General features: G+C 47.8%; 1 protein-coding gene across 3 annotated transcripts in view; it reads left to right on the forward strand.

Moving 5' to 3' along the window:
* Window positions 1-17,151, forward strand: part of PRR5L (proline rich 5 like) — an 83,097-nt gene extending 65,946 nt beyond the window's left edge. For 2 of the 3 annotated variants that reach the window (XM_048855155.2, XM_048855156.2), the window contains 2 exons: window positions 4,239-4,365; window positions 16,204-17,151. In XM_048855155.2, coding sequence (XP_048711112.1) covers window positions 4,239-4,365; window positions 16,204-16,586 — 510 coding nt within the window. In that variant the 3' untranslated portion in view covers window positions 16,587-17,151. The remainder of the gene's footprint in view (window positions 1-4,238; window positions 4,366-16,203) is intronic. The other variant, XM_048855157.2, reaches the window with a different exon arrangement.
* Window positions 17,152-17,482: the final 331 nt, after the last annotated feature.

The raw sequence follows: 17,482 nt of genomic DNA on the forward strand, positions 1-17,482 counted from the left end.
CACTTCTGTTTACAATTCTCATACTTGTGACCCACATATACAAGTTCTTCTAGTTCAACAGCTTTACGCTGACAGGGGAGTGCTCTCTCTCACTCACAAGAGACAATGGAATCTGATGAGCGCTGGCTATTAACTCCTAATACAGGCTTTCTAATCTAGGGAGGGAGTTGAGCTGGGGTTCAGCTATGCCTGTGAGGGGAAGAGCATTGATGGGAGGAGTACCCTTGGTAGCAGGCAGTGGGCTATAGATCTTCCAAGGGTCCCTCTCAAGCAACACAAGTGTTCTAAGGGAACTAGCCTACCCATCCAAACCTCAAGGGAACAGGAACAAAATCTTCCATGTATTGATCTGCGAATCCAAGTGTACCAGCTGTGTCATCCCATACAGCCTGATGTGGAAACCATGGAAAATATCCAGATTCCAGACCTTTATGTAGGCTCCTCTGGGTTTTATTTCCCTACAGTTTCCATTAATTTTTTTTTCCTTTAAAAGGAGAGAGACAGAAAAACCAACAGCAATTAAAATTTCTGAGGCACAATCAGTGTGGAAAGTGGCTAAGCTTGTGTTTACCTAAGAACTTTTAGTTTTCCAACCATAATTATTGTAACCCAAGTGGTGCTAACAGGAGCCATCCGAGTAAAGGTTGAATTTCCCTTTTAAAGATTTTAGGAAAAGAAGGTTGGGAGTGTGGAGGGGCAATTGCCAGAGTGAGGAAGTTATGCCATCACTAAAAGGAGAAAGGCTTAACTAGTCTTTGCAAGAAAATGGTAGAAATCTATAATGAGTTTCTATCATCAAACACTTGGGTTAGATAGGTTAGCTTTACGGGAAAGGAAGGAGAAGAGAGGGGTGGTGACTCACAGTTCCAGTTCAGGGAGGGGCAGTGATTTGCCCAAGTCAATGTAAGGATTTATATTTATAGGGAAATTTACTGGCAGAACTTTACCAGTATAATTATACTACTATAGTTATACTGATATAGTGGACACTCTTATTCTGGAAGACTAGGGTCTTTATGATGCTTTGCAACATAAGCTAAATCAGAAAAAGGCATTTTTCTTGCAGAATAAGTGTGTCCATACATGAAGAGTACCTTTTTCCGGTTTAGATTATGTTGCTAAGTGTCATAAAGGCACTCTTGTTCCAGAATAAGATGTTTACACGTGGACTTATACTGGTATAACTTCAGTGGTATAATTCTGCTATAAATATCCCCATGTATGGGTATGTTTACTCTACGAAATTAGGTTGAATTTATAGAACTCGGTGTTTTAGAAATCGTTTTTATATAGTCGATTGTGTGTGTGTCCCCACACAAAATGCTCTAAGTGAATTAACTCGGCAGAGTGCTGCCACAATACCGAGGCTAGCGTCGACTTCTGGAGCGTTGCACTGTGGGTAGTTATCCCACAGTTCCCGCAGTCTCTGCTGCCCATTGGAATTCTGGGTTGAGATCCCAATGCCTGATGGGGCAAAAAACATTGTCGCAGGTGGCTCTGGGTACATGTCATCAGGCCCTCCCTCCCTCTCTCCCTCTGTGAAAGCAACGGCAGACAATCATTTTGCGCCTTTTTTCCTGAGTTACCTGTGCAGACTCCATACCATGGCACGCATGGAGCCCGCTCAGCTCATTGTCATCGTATGTCTCCTGGGTGCTGGCAGACGCGGTACTGCATTGCTACACAGCAGCAGCAACCCATTGCCTTGTGGCAGCAGACGGTGCAAATAGGCCTGAAAACCATCCTCATCGTGTCCGAGGTGCTCCTGGCTGCCTCGGTAAGGTCGGTCAGGAGCGCCTGGGCAGACATGGGCGCAGGGACTAAATTAGGAGTGACTCGACCAGGTCATTCTCTTTAGTCCTGCAGGCAGTCCTATTGTACCATCTTCTGCCGAGCAGCCAAGAGATGTGGATGGCTTGCAGTTCTACAGCACCGGCTGCTGCCAACCAAAGATGTAAAAGATAGATGGAGTAGATCAAAACAAGAAATAGATCAGATTTGTTTTGTATTCATTTGCTTCCCCCTCCCTCCGTGAAATCAACGGCCAACAATCGTTTTGGTGAGGTCTGTCAGGGGCACCTTGAAAACTTTAATGAAGATTCAGTCCTGCCTGAAATACCAGAGTGAGGGATAGCTTAGTGGGTTGAGCATTGGCCTGTTAAACTCAAGGTTTTGAGTTCAATCCTTGAGGGGGCCATTCTGTGTGACAGTTGTTTTTGTTTCTCCTTGATGTAAAGCCACCCCCTTTGTTGATTTGAATTAGTTTGATCCTCCAGCAGCCTCAGCATTGAATCCTGCCTCCTCTCATCACGCTGCCGCTACCTTTCAGCTTCAGCCCTCTCTTCAGCCTGCCACTTACTCTCCTCAGCCCGCCCCCTCTCCTCCCGGTCATTTTGTGCTTTCCTGCACTCTGACATTGTCTGCCTTCACGCATTCGTCTGTGTGGGAGGACAGCATGAGCTCAGAGAACATTTCATCACGAGTGTGTTTTTTTTGCCTTCTAATCTTCACTAGCCTCTGGGAAGGAGAAGATCCTGTGATCCTTGAAACACATGCAGCTGGTGGAGGAAAAAAAAAAGGGACAGTGATATTTAAAAAGACACATTTTATAGAACAATGGGTACACTCTTTCACGGTAAACCTTGCTGTTAACATTACATACATAGCACATGTGCTTTTGTTCCAAGGTCGCATTTTGCCTCCCCCCCACCACGTGGCTAGCCCCCCCCCCCCTTCCCTCTTCCCGTGGCTAACAGCGGGGAACATTACTGTTCAGCCACAGGCAAACAGCCCAGCAGAAACGGACACCTCTGAATGTCCCTTAAGAAAAGCACCCTATTTCAACCAGGTGACCATGAATGATATCACTCTCCTGAGGATAACACAGAGAGATACAGAACGGATGTTGTTTGAATGCCAGCAAACATACACTGCAATGCTTTGTTCTACAATGATTCCCGAGTACGTGCTACTGGCCTGGAGTGGTAAAGTGTCCTACCATGGTGGACAGAATAAGGCTGCTCTCCCCAGAAACCTTTTGCAAAGGCTTTGGGAATACATCCAGGAGAGCCGCAAATGCCAGGGCAAATTAATCATTAAACATGGTTGCTTTTAAGCCATGTATAGTATTTTAAAAGGTACACTCACCAGAGGTCCCTTCTCCACCTGGCGGGTCCGGGAGGCAGCCTTGGGTGGGTTCGGGGGGTACTGGCTCCAAGTCCAGGGTGAGAAACAGTTCCTGGCTGTCGGGAAAACTGGTTTCTTCACTTGCTTGCTGTGAGCTATCTACAACTTCATCATCATCATCTTCCTCGTCCCCAATACCTGCTTCCGTATTGCCTCCATCTCCATTGAAGGAGTTAAACAACACAGCTGGGGTAGTGATGGCTGAACCCCCTAAAATGGCATGCAGCTCATCATAGAAGCGGCATGTTTGGGGCTCTGACCCAGAGCAGCTGTTTGCCTCTCTGGTTTTCTGGTAGGCTTGCCTCAGCTCCTTAAGTTTCATGCAGCACTGCTTTGGGTCCCTGTTATGGCCTCTGTCCTTCATGCCCTGGGAGATTTTGACAAAGGTTTTGGCATTTCGAAAACTGGAACAGAGTTCTGATAGCACGGATTCCTCTCCCCATACAGCCATCATATCCTGTACTTCCCGTTCGGTCCAGGCTGGAGCTCTTTTGTGATTCTGGGACTCCATCATGGTCACTTCTGCTGATGAGCTCTGCATGGTCACCTCTGCTGATGAGCACTGCACTCACCTGCAGCTTGCCATGCTGGCCAAACAGAAAATTGAAATTCAAAAGTTCGTGGGCCTTTTCTTGTCTACCTGGCCAGTGCATCTGAGTTGAGAGTGCTGTCCAGAGCGGTCACAATGGAGCACTCTGGGATAGCTCCCGGAGGCCAATACCATCCAATTGTTTCCACAGTACCCCAAATTTGACCCAGCAAGGCCGATTTCAGCGCTAATCCCCTTGTCGGGGATGGAGTGAGGAAATCGATTTCAAGAGCCCTTTAAGTAAAAAAAAAAAAAGGGCTTCGTCATGTGGGCGGGTGCAGGGTTAAATCGATTTAACCCTGCTAAATTCGACCTCAACTCCTAGTGTAGACCAGAGCTATGTATCTACTCCCTTAGAACTGGAAGTAGATCCCAGGCATTCTGGGGAAGTAAACCCCAGAATATGTGACTGGCAGCTGTGTAGTTGTGTGATGACACATTTGCTTTGATGCTTGAATTGCAGGGTGTCCATGAACCTACAGGCCCCAGCAAGGGCTACGTACTGCTGGAAGAACTGGTCAAACAGGTGGTCTCTCCATACCTGGGCTTGTGTGAGGATCATAGCTTCCCTGGTGGTACCTGCGCACTCGGTAAGACATGCCACACTGAAGCTGATGTAAATCCTTTTATTCAGGCACCTCCACTGGTTAATGTAAGGAAATGTGCAGTTGTGCCAGACAGAGATGGGAACTGACAGATGCACAGCTCCATGAGAGAGAGAATCAAAGGTTAAAATGTCCCCAGGTGGATTCCGATCAATACAGCCCTGGATGTAATTTATGCACATGTGAAAGGCTTTAATCTTTTCCCATGCCACAGTGAGCTGTAATGAAACCCCACAACGCTCCCCACTCTCAGGCTGCTCCTGTGGGTGGAATGATTAAAAGCTGCCACTGCATTCATTTATTTCCAGCATCTTGGCTTTTAGATTGCTCACCCCCTTGCCCAACACGAGATCTGATCCCTCCTCCTTCAACACTCACCTCCTCCCTCTTCTACCTGATCCCCTGATTCCACAACCACTTCCAGTTGCCAGTGTTCTCCTGTCCCCCCTCAGTTCCTGGAGTAGCTGATAGATCTGCCATATTCCTAAGGCAATGAGTTTCCAGGTATTGGTTCTCAATGGTTAAGTTTCTCTTACAGAGATTTTCTACTGTCTTTTTGTGTTCACTGCCTGGGGTTTCTGGGCAAGAAAAGCTACCCCAAAGATTGTGAATAAAAAGGGGTGGTTTAGGTCTAGACTACTTAGGTGGCTATCTAGAGCACCACACTCTGAGTGAGGGTATGCTGTGACTCCAGGAGACATTCTTCTAGAAAAGGAATCTCTCCAGTGGGTTACCATGCTCTAGAAGCCCAGCTCTGGATCCTGGCTTTCAAGAGAAGGCAGAATTACCAGGAGTGAAAGATCACAATCTGACTTTGTAACCAAAGGGATGGTATAAAAAAGCTCCCCCCCTGTTCAGTTTGTAGCATTTCATAGATGATAGGCCTCATTTTAGAAAGGGGTCACAGTTTCAGGGTAACTACACCTATATTCCCCCTCTGTGGTTCCTCAATAGCACCCAATTTAGGCTTCCAGCTCCCTGCCATCATCTCTTTTGGTAGAGACCTGTGTCTGACTCTCTCTTGGAATTTTAAGACTGCGCAACTCTGCTCCTTATATTAGACTGTGATATCCGCAGTAAGCCATATTGTCTGAAAAGGCCAGCATCTGTGTTTTGTTTCTCCCTGAGGACTAATATTGGTGTGTTGCCCTCAGTTATAAGTTACCACACAGCTCCTCTAAGCAAGCACATTTATTCTTAAGGTAAAAGCACTACAGAGAAAACACATAATAACAATACGAATTCCTAAATGCGTGCTAGCTAACCAGAGGTCATCCCCAACTCCAACCTCAGGGCTGGGTAGGTTCAAACTCACAACTGGGTTTTCCCTATGGTTACAAGTCCATATACCTCTTAGATCCAGAACCAGAACAAAGTCTGGGCACATCAGCCATTTCTTTGTACGGCTTGGGCCTTTGATCTTGGCCTTCTGTAACAAGTTCCGGAGACAATGACCCTTTCCTCATGGCATAGCTTCAAAAGGCTGGGTTTTTGCATAAATGGAGTTGGGGAATTTGCATTAACTTTTCCGTAGGACTTCCCTAGGAAATCTACTTAACATTTATTGTCCCCAAAGTCCATACTTGTTTGACCCATTTTCAGTGTAGTACTTTGAACTCCCAGCTCTTGTATCTGTCACGTCTCCCACTAGAGAAGTTACATACAATCCTGGCCTGTGATAATACATACATTTAATAGAGTAAGGCCATTTAAGGATATTGCAGGAAATTTCCATACCTGTCACAGGAACCTCAATAGGATCTGGCGACACAAAGCCCCTCATCCTCAGTCTCTAGAGCAGGGGAGAAAAGAGAGCCTTGTGGTTATGGCACCTGACTGGGACTTGGCCTCCATCCTGGCTCTATCACTGACTCACTGTGTGACCTTTAGGTGAGTTATTTCTATGGGCCTTTTGTTCCTCCCTTCCTCAATAAAATGGGGATGTTGGACAAATTAGCAAATATTCACTGTACTGTTCAATCCTTGTTACATCCATTCATGAAGCTAGAAGTGGTTAATTCACCTGCAGTTCCAAATGCAAACCTGATCATTGTACAGACTGCTTGTCCTAGATGATTAACCCTTACCCCACATAGGGCAACTGAGTGTTGACCTGATGGGTCTGTGTGTCCGGTCGCTTATGGGGATTTGCATACTGCTGGAATAGTTTGAAGTGTAGCCACCTGACTCCTGTAAAAGTTTCTAGCCATCTTGTTTCCTGCCAAATAAAAAAGCAGCTAGTGTCATAAAAACCAGTTAAACCCAATCTGGCCTTGTAAAGTTTGTGCACTTAAAATCGTTGTGTTTACTTTGATTTAGTTGCTGTTAATTTGTTTGTTTTTCCCTTTTGCTCCAGCCCCTTCCTTTTCTGAACAGGCAGGGAAAAAGAAGAAGGGAAAACTTGTGATTTCATTACACAATGTTGGCAGCAGAGCAGAACTCTTCCCCAGATTATCTTGGCATTTTAAAAGCACACACACATTTTGAAAAACCCTCTCCCTAGTCTGCAGGCTCCTTTCTCTCTGGTTCTGGAAGAGCCAAGAGGTAGCAATCTGGGCTCTTAATGTGCAGCATAACAGCTCTGAAATCCAGAGGGATCCATGTCATTGGGTAGCACTGTAGTAGCCTCTGCGAAATGATTAGTTGGACTCTGGGTCTACTTGCATTCTCAACAGAAGCCAAGGACTGAATAAAAGGGCTGTTGAGCCTGAATTAACCTCTTCTCCCTAGAGCTGGATCTTCCAGGTTAGGATTAGGGAATAAAACTGAGTTGGTTTGTTTGTTTTTTTTGAGATAAGGAAGTTTGCATGGGCCAGGCCCTTGCTATAGGTAAAGAAAGGACTTCAGCCTCCAGGGTTGTCAATCTGCCTACCGTCAATTCACATTAAACATGATTTTAAAATGGGCAGGGAATACAATCGGAACCGAAATGAAAGGGGATGATGGAGACTGGGGATACTGTAGGAGTAGTACCAAAAGCAGCAATTTTACAAAGATAAACTGTGGTACTGGCAGGGAAGGCAGGATATGAGAGCCTGAGCATAGGGGGGCTGGATTCGGCCCTTGCGAACCCATTTTACTTCTGTCCTGTCATACAACAACCTGTCACTGTGAATGTGGCTGGATCTTGGCAACAACACTCTGTTAGAGATTAGCCTCCCTTAGTCTTTCAAGTTCTCTTTTGCTGCTCTTGCCTTACCCACTCCCCCCGCCCCTTCCTGTTTGTAGTTCTGTCCCTTATAACTTAACCACAGCTTGACCCCGGATCCAGCTGCCCCAGAAAACAAGTGTTTGCGTTATAAATGGGGAAGAAGATAAGCCTTCCCACCAGGTGGAACTGCATGACTGACCCAATATGGAGAGGTTGTTTGGCAGGAATGTCAGTGTTCATCTGGGTATGTATCTAAAGATTCCCTCCAAAAACCTCCCATTCAAGTTCCTATTTCGCTCCTAACAAATAAAACGTGAACTAAAATCCCAGCTCAGCTATTTGTGAGAATTTCCTCAGGGCAGAATCTTGTGTGGCTTCTGAGAGGATGTGAGATACAGCCTTGTTTCTGGTTTGAATCACCTCCTATAAGCCCATGAGTAATGCTGTCCATACTCACAGCCAGCGCTCCCTTCACCTTCTGCACAGCGAGTTGGGATCGAGCCCAAACTCATCCTGGTTTTCAGTCCTTGGCTCTAAGCTAGGGTGATTGAGTTTTAGAAATGAAAAACCAGAACACCTTTTACTCTAGAGTCTTGCCCTGCAGGAAAGTTTTGAAGATCAGAAGGGGTAAGGTGAGGGCTCTGGCATCGCATGTGTCCGAACTCTGCTTCGCACTCCAGAGAACCTTCTAGTACTCTCTTTGAGGGGCCAGGGAGGAATTTTCTTCTCTCCTACTCCTCTGAATGACAGCCATACACAACTGTCTAGGTACATTGCAACTAGCATTGGCTGGTTGTTATGGATTTGATGTGATGGCATGCTGCCTAATTAGCAATGCGTGGGGCTGAGGAGAGAACAAAGCAAAATGGGCTGAAGTACGTTTGCCACCATTGGTGGCAATATTAGACTTGCTGGACCCTTGGTCTAATCAGGTTTAACAAATTCTGGTGGCAGCCATACTAATTCCTCAGTCTGGCCAAGAGGAGATGAGCCTTGTTTCAACTGAGGGCCACCAAACTCCCTGCCCTCTGTCTATTTTTAGCACCTCTCCACACATCATCTGCCGAGGTGAATCCACTGCTCTCTCTTCCTCTCATAGCTGTAATTTGAGGCTACCCATTTCCTGGTACAGACATGGGCAAAGAATTATTCTAGCTTCTTTCATAATAGGGCAGTTTTAGTTCCTTTCCAGCACTTGTTACGGTGTGATCCCTTCTGGAGTACATGTGTGGCCCTGATTACATTAGTATCTGAGCCCACCACAATCTCTAATATATTTATTTATCTCACAACACCCCTGTGTGGTAGAGAAGAGCTGTTATCCCCCATTTCACAGTCAGGGAACTGAGGCTAGATCCTCCTTTAGGTGCCACTGACATTTTCAAAACTTCCATTTTAACCCTGCCACCTGACCCTGTAGGTGCCTACATTTCTGCCAGTTGGCACTCCTAAAGCTGCTTATGCCCTAGTTCCCCCTTAATTCTCCATAGTAAAACAAGTTTTGACTACAAAAGATCGATTTTAAGTGATTATAAGTGATAGGCAAAAAGTCAGAATTAGTTTCCAAAGAAAACAAAATAAGCACACAATCTAAATCTTAAACTTGTAAGACATTAGACAGTATTTAGATCAAGCAGTTTTCTCACCCCACTGGATGTTACAGTTCATAATACACAGGTTTCACCCTTGAAACCTGAGCCAGTCTCCTTTGTTGGAGTCTTCGGTCTTCTGAGTGTCCTTGTTGCTTGCAGCATAGGTGGGGGGAGGAGGAAAGGCAAAGCATGCGGCCACAGTGTTCTGTTTTATACTCTTAGTCCATATGCTTGGAGAACATAAGTCCGGGCATATCTGGTGGGCATTGCTGAGTCACCAGGCAAGGTTAATTCCCCTGGTGTGGCCTTGTGCAAGTGAGTCATTGTAGCTCCCTTGGTGGACAACGGCTGTTGATGATTGTTTGACATCCGCTTGGGCGTTGGTTATCCCCCTGGTTATTGTCTTTGGGGCGCTAGTATCTGGGTGCTTCCCAAACTCACAGCATATTTTAGTGACAACCATACAACACAATCTCATAACTTCATATGCACTAATGATATACATATTTAGATGGAACAATTTTAGCAGATCAGAACCTTTTAGCATTTTAGCTAAATTTTAGCATTTTAGCAGATCAGAACCTTTCCCATGATACCTTACAAGGCATGCTTTTTGTGCAATATCACAATTATATACTAATGATGAATACGGGGGTTACAGCGCACGCCCCTGCAGTATAGAATGTCACAAGAGGTATCAAGCACGAGCAGGAGAGGGAGGATTTCAGTTGCTCAGGTTCTGAGCTGCCTTAGGTGCCTACTTCCAGGAGAGAGTTCACAGCTGAGGATCCTGCACAGAGAGAGGTCCTTCTCTCTCGACTTGGTGCATCAGGACAGACACTTAGTCATCTAAACCCTGCCCTCTCCCCAATATTTCCCTCCTGTATTAGTTTATGTGGCCCCCCTGCTCAGTTTGCTGGCTTCTGAGGAGCCCTTTCTCTAGCAGGACTTAGCCCAACTCTCCCTCTGTATTTTGAACACCTAAGTGCCTGCTGAGTATTCCACAAGGCAGCAGACCAGGTAGCCATTAGGGGTTGCAGTGCCAAAGTAACCTTTCAGGATCTGTCCTGAGAGACACAGGCCCAGATCCAAAATGGTATTTAGGCTCCTAACTTCCAGTGAAATCAATGATAATATTTCAATGAAAGTTAGGAGCCTAAATGCCTTTGTAGATCTGGCTCAAGTGACTGAGTCCGAGATCACATAGCAAGTCTGTGGCAAAGCCAGGAACTGAACTCTGGTCTCCCAAGTCCTAGGCTAGGGCCCTAACCACTGGACCATCTCTCCTCCCTTAAGTTCATTTAAGATATTCATTTGCCTCTATAATACTTCTGAATGGGCTCTTGTCCCTTCACCAGGCTCCAGTTGGTGTAACTATCTGCTCTGTTGCATTTGGGTTGGAGAGATCTCCTCAGGCCTTACTTGCCAGCTTCACAGAGGTTTTCTAGCTGCCTTTGTTGCTGTCCTTCCAAGCTGGCAGCCGGGAGGGATAATTGAAGGTATGGAATCCAGAGTTCTAAACAAATGAGAGACATATGAAGCCACTGCAAAATCTAATTTAGAAAAGTGGGGTCATATGCTGGCCCAGTAGAATGCTGCCATTCAGCTCTCTCCTTATCCCAACTAATTGAAATGAGTAACCTACAGTTGAAACAGCCTCAGTCCTAGAAAGTTCCAGCGGCATGGGAGATCTTATCCCTGTAATTTTTGAAGCTGTCCCTTTCTATTAAAATCTACTTTGCTTGGTTATCAAGTCTGTTGTCATATGCTTCCCATTATGTACTATTGCACTGCAGCTAGCTCATAATACCAACTTGAGCACCACTTTTCATCCCAAAGCATTTTAGACTGCAGGAAGAAAACAGTGAAATGCAGCAATCTGTGGGGTGGAATGCAGCAGTCCGTCTGCATCAGCAGCTGTACAGAACAATTTTTAGCAGGGAGAGTTAGGATTTAACTTCTCCAACTGAAAACACAGGAGAAGGGGTTCAGTCACTGGTGATAGGTAGCCAAATGTCAGTAACTTATGTTCTTGCAAAAGATGCCTTGGGAAGGCTGACAAGCACCTCAGCTTTAATCCTCATATAAAGGACAGCAGCAAAGCACCCTATAGCCATGCTGGGGCACTGATTTAGGGATAACTAAGAGCACCACCTGTTGAATCACTATCACCACTTGTTGCAACTTTTTTTTTTTTTTTTTTAAATCTTCCAATCCAAATTCTGACCAGGTTTGACCCTATTTAGCATGTAAGAGCAGATGTGGGTGGGGACTGGCTGGCTGCCCACATCACAGAAATCGCCAGCAGAGAGGCCGAGGAGAGAAAGGCGAATGTGCTCTCTTTTGAGGCCTGGGGTTGGTCTCAGGCATAGGGGCATCATGGTTCGTGGGGAGGCTTTCATTGATGGACTTGCTCTGGAAGGACTTTAATCCGCAGGGTTGTCAGGCTGGCCTCTTTAAACAGAACGAACATTTACACACACTGAAATCCCAGTTTATTCCTAGAGGAGTAAATTTTAAAGTGAACACAAGAGGCCTATTTGCTTGTGAATTTTCTCCCTGTGTTAAGAGTCCCCTGTTTGTTCTGGGTGTGAGTTTGCCAGGTGAACTGTCTTGGGCTTGGGTAGTCTTCAAATCTGCCCCGCTATGATGAAGAAAATAACAGTTATAAAAAATGGAGTGTTTAGAAACAAAGAAAAGAACCAAAATTCCATCTTCTGAGGCAGAACCTGCAACAAAACAATCAGGGAAGTGGGCAGCATTTTCCATAGCTTCAGTTTGATCTCCTGGAGACTAAGTACTAATGCAGTAAACCGTGGGGGTTGAGATGAACCTGCCCCCTAAAAAGCAATTGAGCTACCTTGCCTCCTGGCCCTTGGGGTTTGTCAAGCCTGAGAGGGTTAAAGTCTAGTGGGATTGAAGTCACTGAGCTAAGTAACAGTTGCACTGGCTTCTGTCTCCCACTGTGTCAACCTTTGGGTTTGTTTACTTCAGTCAGAAAAGCAGAAGCTATCATATGATTTCTCTCTATAAATACACTGGGGCGTAAACACCGGGGAGGGAGAAAAGCTATTTAAGGTAAAGGACAATGTTGGCACAAGAATGAATGGCCATGGGCAAACTTAGGCTGGAAATTAGAAGGTTTCTAACCATCGGAGGAGTGAGGTCCTGGAACAGCCTCTCGGTAGGGGTATAGGGGGCAAACAACCTAACTAGTTTTATGATGGCACTTGATACATTTATGAACAGGCTGATATGACGTGGTTACTTGTGATAGCAGGGGACTGGACTCGATGACCAGGGAGGTCCCTTCCAGACCTAAGTGCTTTGTTTCACCAGGAAAGATGGAGAGGCAGCGACTGCCAATTACCACTGTGTAACTTAGGTCTTGTCTATGCTAGACTAATTTTCCTATGAAAAAAAATATCCGTCAGTGACCACTCCTCCCTTGGGGAGCAAGAGGGTAAACCAGGCACTCGCAGCCAGCAGCACACTAGCACGCTTATATGACCCAGGGCATAGGCACGGAGTTTTGTTTTTCCCTGGGGGCACTCCACCCCTGCTCCGCCCCCTCCCCTGAGGTCCAGCCCTCTTCCTGCCCCCTCCCTCCCGCCCCACCTCCCCCGGTGGCTTCACTGTTGCTCTGCCTCTTCCCTCCGCCGAGGCCCCGGCCTCTTCCCACCCTGCTCTAAGCTCTCCCCCAAGGCCCAGTCCACCCACTGCTCCCTGCTCTCTGCCCTTCCCCAAGCTCCTCTCCCAGTCACCAAACAGCTAATTGGTGGCAGCTGCCCGAACAGCTGATCGGCAACTGCTGCTGAACAGCTATGGCTAGTGGGTGCTGAGCACCCACTATTTTTTTTCCCACGGACTTGGTGCCTGTGACCCAGTGGTTAAAGTGCTGTGGCCGGTCTGCAATAGTGTTGCTCATTGTTACTACCATTGGAGCTGCACGTGTGGTGGGAATGGTGAGACATTTTAGGAGAAAAGGGCTAATGTGGACACCCCCTACAACTCTCCCATATACCCAATCCAGCTTGCAGTGGGGCTAGCTGGAGCTGGGTCTGAAATAATGCGTTTACTGTGCCTGTAACATGCCTAAAACTGATTCTACCATTCTCTGAAGCCTGAAATGAACCTTTTTGAATGAGTGCATTATTGGCAGCATCAGGGTGAAGTTTTGTCATAGCCTGGCTGCTGCCAGTGGTGGAGTTTTGGCTGCTCCCCCATCCTTCCCTGTCACAATATCAAGTTTGTTTTGTGCCTTTCTTACTGATGCAAGCTTCCAAAAATGTTTCATAACCTTCAACGACTAGTGCTTTGCAATTTGTTATTCTGTGTCTCATGCTTTTCACTTTTTGGCTGGACAGATTTTATAGGATCTCAAAACTGCTGCTTAAGAATTAATTATTCCTTGACTTTTTCTTAGGTCATAGGTAGGAGAGATACAGGGATCCACTTTATCTGCTCTTGGAATACAGCCACTTCTGGGGTCACGCACACCAGCTATTTAACAATGTATTGCAACTCTGCACAATGGTTTAGGGCAGGAGATGAGAAAGAATGCTGTGTTCAGTTAGAACTGCTGGGGGAATGTCGTTATGCAGATTGGAATTACCTGAATGGCAATTAGCAGGGACATAGGAGTTAAAACTCCTAAAAATACCAAAGTCCGTAGTGAATCAGTGCCTCAGAACATTGGTGGGATGCACTGTGGTGCAGGAAGTGACATCTTAGATGTTGAGTTTAAAATTAAGGGACTCTTTTCAGCCTTCTGGGATGTTATGCAGAGAATGTGTTAGCCTCAAGTCCTGGCTGTTCTGGTCATTCCATTCCATAGAATTCCCCCAGCAGTTCTAACTGAACACTCAGTTCTTCACTTCCCGTCCTAAACTGTTGGCCACGGCTGGAGATGGGACACTGGGCAGCGTGGGCCAGGACTCTGAGGTGGTGCCAAACATTCTCTGTCTCAGTTGCTTGGCTCGCTGGCTCACATGCTTAGGGTTTTACTGATCACCAAATGTGGGTCAGGGAGGAATTTCCCCCCAAGTCAGATTGGCACTGACCAGGGAGTGGGGTCATCTTCCATTCCAGTGTGTGGATGTGGGTCACTTGCTAGGATTATCTGGGTATCTCTCATTTAACCATTTCCCTGCAATTGTGGGGGCCTTGGGCACTGCTCTACCTCAGCCCCTCCTATTCTTTGCCTGTGGTACATAATAGTCTAGTTTCCTTGGATGTCATTTGCTTTGGCTAGGGTGAACATACATCCTTTTTTAAGCCCTGTCCTGGATGGCCTGACTTTTTTGGCAAAAGTGGACAAGAGCAAATGGGACAAATGCCCACTTTTGTAAAAAAAAAGTGGGGTACGGAGCAGTGTTCCCTCTAATTTTTCCCACCCATGTGCGGAATGAATTTTGCTAGGTGCATCAATATGGAGGTGATGTGGGGCCGAGGGGTTCGGAGTGTGGGAGGGGGCTCAGGGCTGGGCCAGAAGGTTGGAGGGTGGGGTGAGGGCTCCGCCTGGGGGTGCGGGCTCTGGGGTGGGGCCAGGGATGAGGGGCTCAGGGCTGGGACAGAGGGTTAGGGTGCAGGGGGTGAGGGCTCCAGCTGTGGGTGCAGGCTCTGGAGTGGGGCTGGGGATGAGTGGTTTGGGTGCAGTTTGGCTGCGGTGGGGAGAGAGGATTCCCCTTGCCATCTCTCTCTCCCTGCATCCACACCCGGCCTGCAGGACCCTCCTGCCCAGCCCCTGAGCTCCTGGCCCGGGAGGCTGGCCCCCGGCCCCTCCCCTGCTGTTCCCCCTCCCCCGCAGCCTCAGCTTACTGCACCGCCGGCACAATGCTCTAGGCAGCGGGGCTCCGAGTTCCTGGGGCAGTCAGGAAGGAGAGGGGAAGTTGGATGGGGCGGCGGGGGGCAGGCAAGGGACAAGGAGAAGGTGTGGTTGGATGGGGCAGGGGTCCCGGAGGGGCAGTCAGGAAGGAGAGGGGGATTTGGATGGGGCGGCGGGGGGCAGTCAGGGGCAGGGGTTCCGGGGGCAGTCAGGGGACAGGGAGAAGGGGTGGTTGGATGGGGGGGTAGTCAGGAATGAGAGGAGGGGTTGGATGGGGCAGCAGGGGGTAGTCGGGGGCAGGGGTTCCGGGGGCGGTCAGGGGACAGTGGATGGAGCAGGAGTCCTGGGGGGGGGGAGTGTTGTCAGGGGGCAAGAAGCGGGGGGCGGGGGATAAGAGGCAGGGGCCGGGCCATGCCTGGCTGTTCGGGGAGGCCCAGCCTCTCCTAACCGGTCCTCCATACAATTTCTAAAACCCGATGTGGCCCTCAGGCCAAAAAGTTTGCCCGTCCCTGCTTTAGTGTATGGGTGCTGGTGGTGGCCTGTGAAACACAGGAGGTCAGACTCGATGATCTCGTGGTCCCTTCTGGCCTCAGATTCCATGACACTTTGTGTCCCACCCCAGAAGTGGCCACATTGCAGCAGTGAGTGACATGCTTGTTGCACATGGAATCTGTAAAGTGCACAAGGCTAGTGCTGGCACCACAGGTGTGGGCAGCTGTGACAAAACAACCTGTGCCCTGCCCCAAAGAGTGGACTGTACAAGTGTAATATGTTTCATATTGACTTTAGCCGATGGCAGAGCATTTTCTTGCAATACATTTTTTGGGCCAAAAGAATGGCTCCCCAAATCCTCTCTGGGGATTTCGTTCAAGACATTTGAGGAGGGAAGTTAGGCATCCAACTCCCATTGACTTTCAGTGGACGTTGGGCCCGCAGATGCCATTTGTGCCATGACGGTCTCCCCCAGAGAGCCTGTTTACCACTCGTGTTTATCCCAAGTTAACTCATGGGCTTCAGTGCAGCTACACCTGATTCCCACTGTCGTAAGTAAGAGGAGAGTCAGATCCAGACACTGAAGAAGTGTGTGAGTTGCAAACTCCCTGCCAGTTTTTGTCCCACTTCCCCAGCAGGTGGCATTGGCCTCTGACGCATGCACTTTCAGGATACCTGAAGGCAAGCTCTTCAATTCAGCAGGATGCTATTGGGTTTATCTATGCCCTGCTGATCTCTCCTGCTTCATTTTTATTTTCCAGAGAGACGGTATTCCAGATCTCGTCCCAAGGCAAACCTGCTGAGCTACTCTTCCCATAGCATGACGGCTCGGCAACCCAGCGAAATGGCCCTGACGCCACTGACGGAGCAGGAGGGCGAGGCTTATTTGGAGAAATGTGGCAGCATCCGTCGCCACACTGTCGCCAATGCTCACTCGGATATCCAGCTGCTGGCCATGGCCTCCATAATGCACACAGGGATCGTGATAGAAGAACCAGACAACAGTGACAAATGCCTCCTCCTGCAGCCCAGCTTCAGCCACAGGCAATGCTCCAGTGAGCCCAGTATCACTGATGGGCCGGAGGGACTGGTAGCAACGGGCAGGCAGGAACCTACGGAACTGAACTGCACATCTGTCAGCTAGAAGGGATGTCCCCTCCAGGAGAGAGGACCATGTGCATTAAACCAGACGATGGGCGGTTGTATTCCTGCTGGGAATGTTGGAGAACATGAGCCTTGGGGATGTATTTGCTCATGTTGTTGGAACAGTCTATATTCTCATGTCTCTTGGGAAGGGCGCCCTAGATTTTTATCTGACTTTCTAGGATCATTGTCAGTGGAGGTACCAGGCTGCTCCCAGCAGAGCATTCAGGACTGCAAGGGTTTCAGTGTTAAATGCCACTGTCTCTGTGTTCTGTAGAGCTCCTTCCTGAGCTGCTCAACATCCAAGTTCCACAGCTGTAGCCTCAGGTTCCCTCCCTTTTCCTTTTTGTGAAAGAAATTAATCTGAACGTTTTTCAGTCTCATGCCGAACTCCTTGGTCTCATTAAATGGAGCCCTCCTCCAACTTCCAGCAGCAATTGGAGAGGACTGTGCTGAAAGCTCACTTGGTCCTTGCCCTCTGTTGCTAGGATGGTGATGCCTGGGGTTGAGTTTTTCTTTTAAATGTATTGTACTCAGGGATTAAACTTTGTGAGTCTTGTGGAGAACTCCGCCCCAGATGCTTTGTGGTTTCTGCGGGTGGGGGTGGGATTTCCTTTCTTCTTTGCTCCCATTGCATACATGGGAGAGACTTCATCTGACTTAGCAAGAAGCCCAAATCAGAGTGAGCTAAAGCTCTGAATGGTTTTTCCTCTGACAGTATTGCCTGTCCATGTTCAGCCCCAGTGTGCACCCCCTTTGAAGTCAGTGGAGTCTTATGGGGAGTAAATGGAGGTAGGATTTGGTCCCACGTGTCCTACTTGGACTTTGGCATCAGGCGTACTGTCAGAAATGCTAGCATTGTCAGGATTCCATCATAAGGAGAAACCTAAACAGGTG

This window comes from Caretta caretta, chromosome 6 (genome assembly GCF_965140235.1).
Source record: "Caretta caretta isolate rCarCar2 chromosome 6, rCarCar1.hap1, whole genome shotgun sequence".
In the NCBI taxonomy this organism is placed as follows: Eukaryota; Metazoa; Chordata; order Testudines; family Cheloniidae; genus Caretta; species Caretta caretta.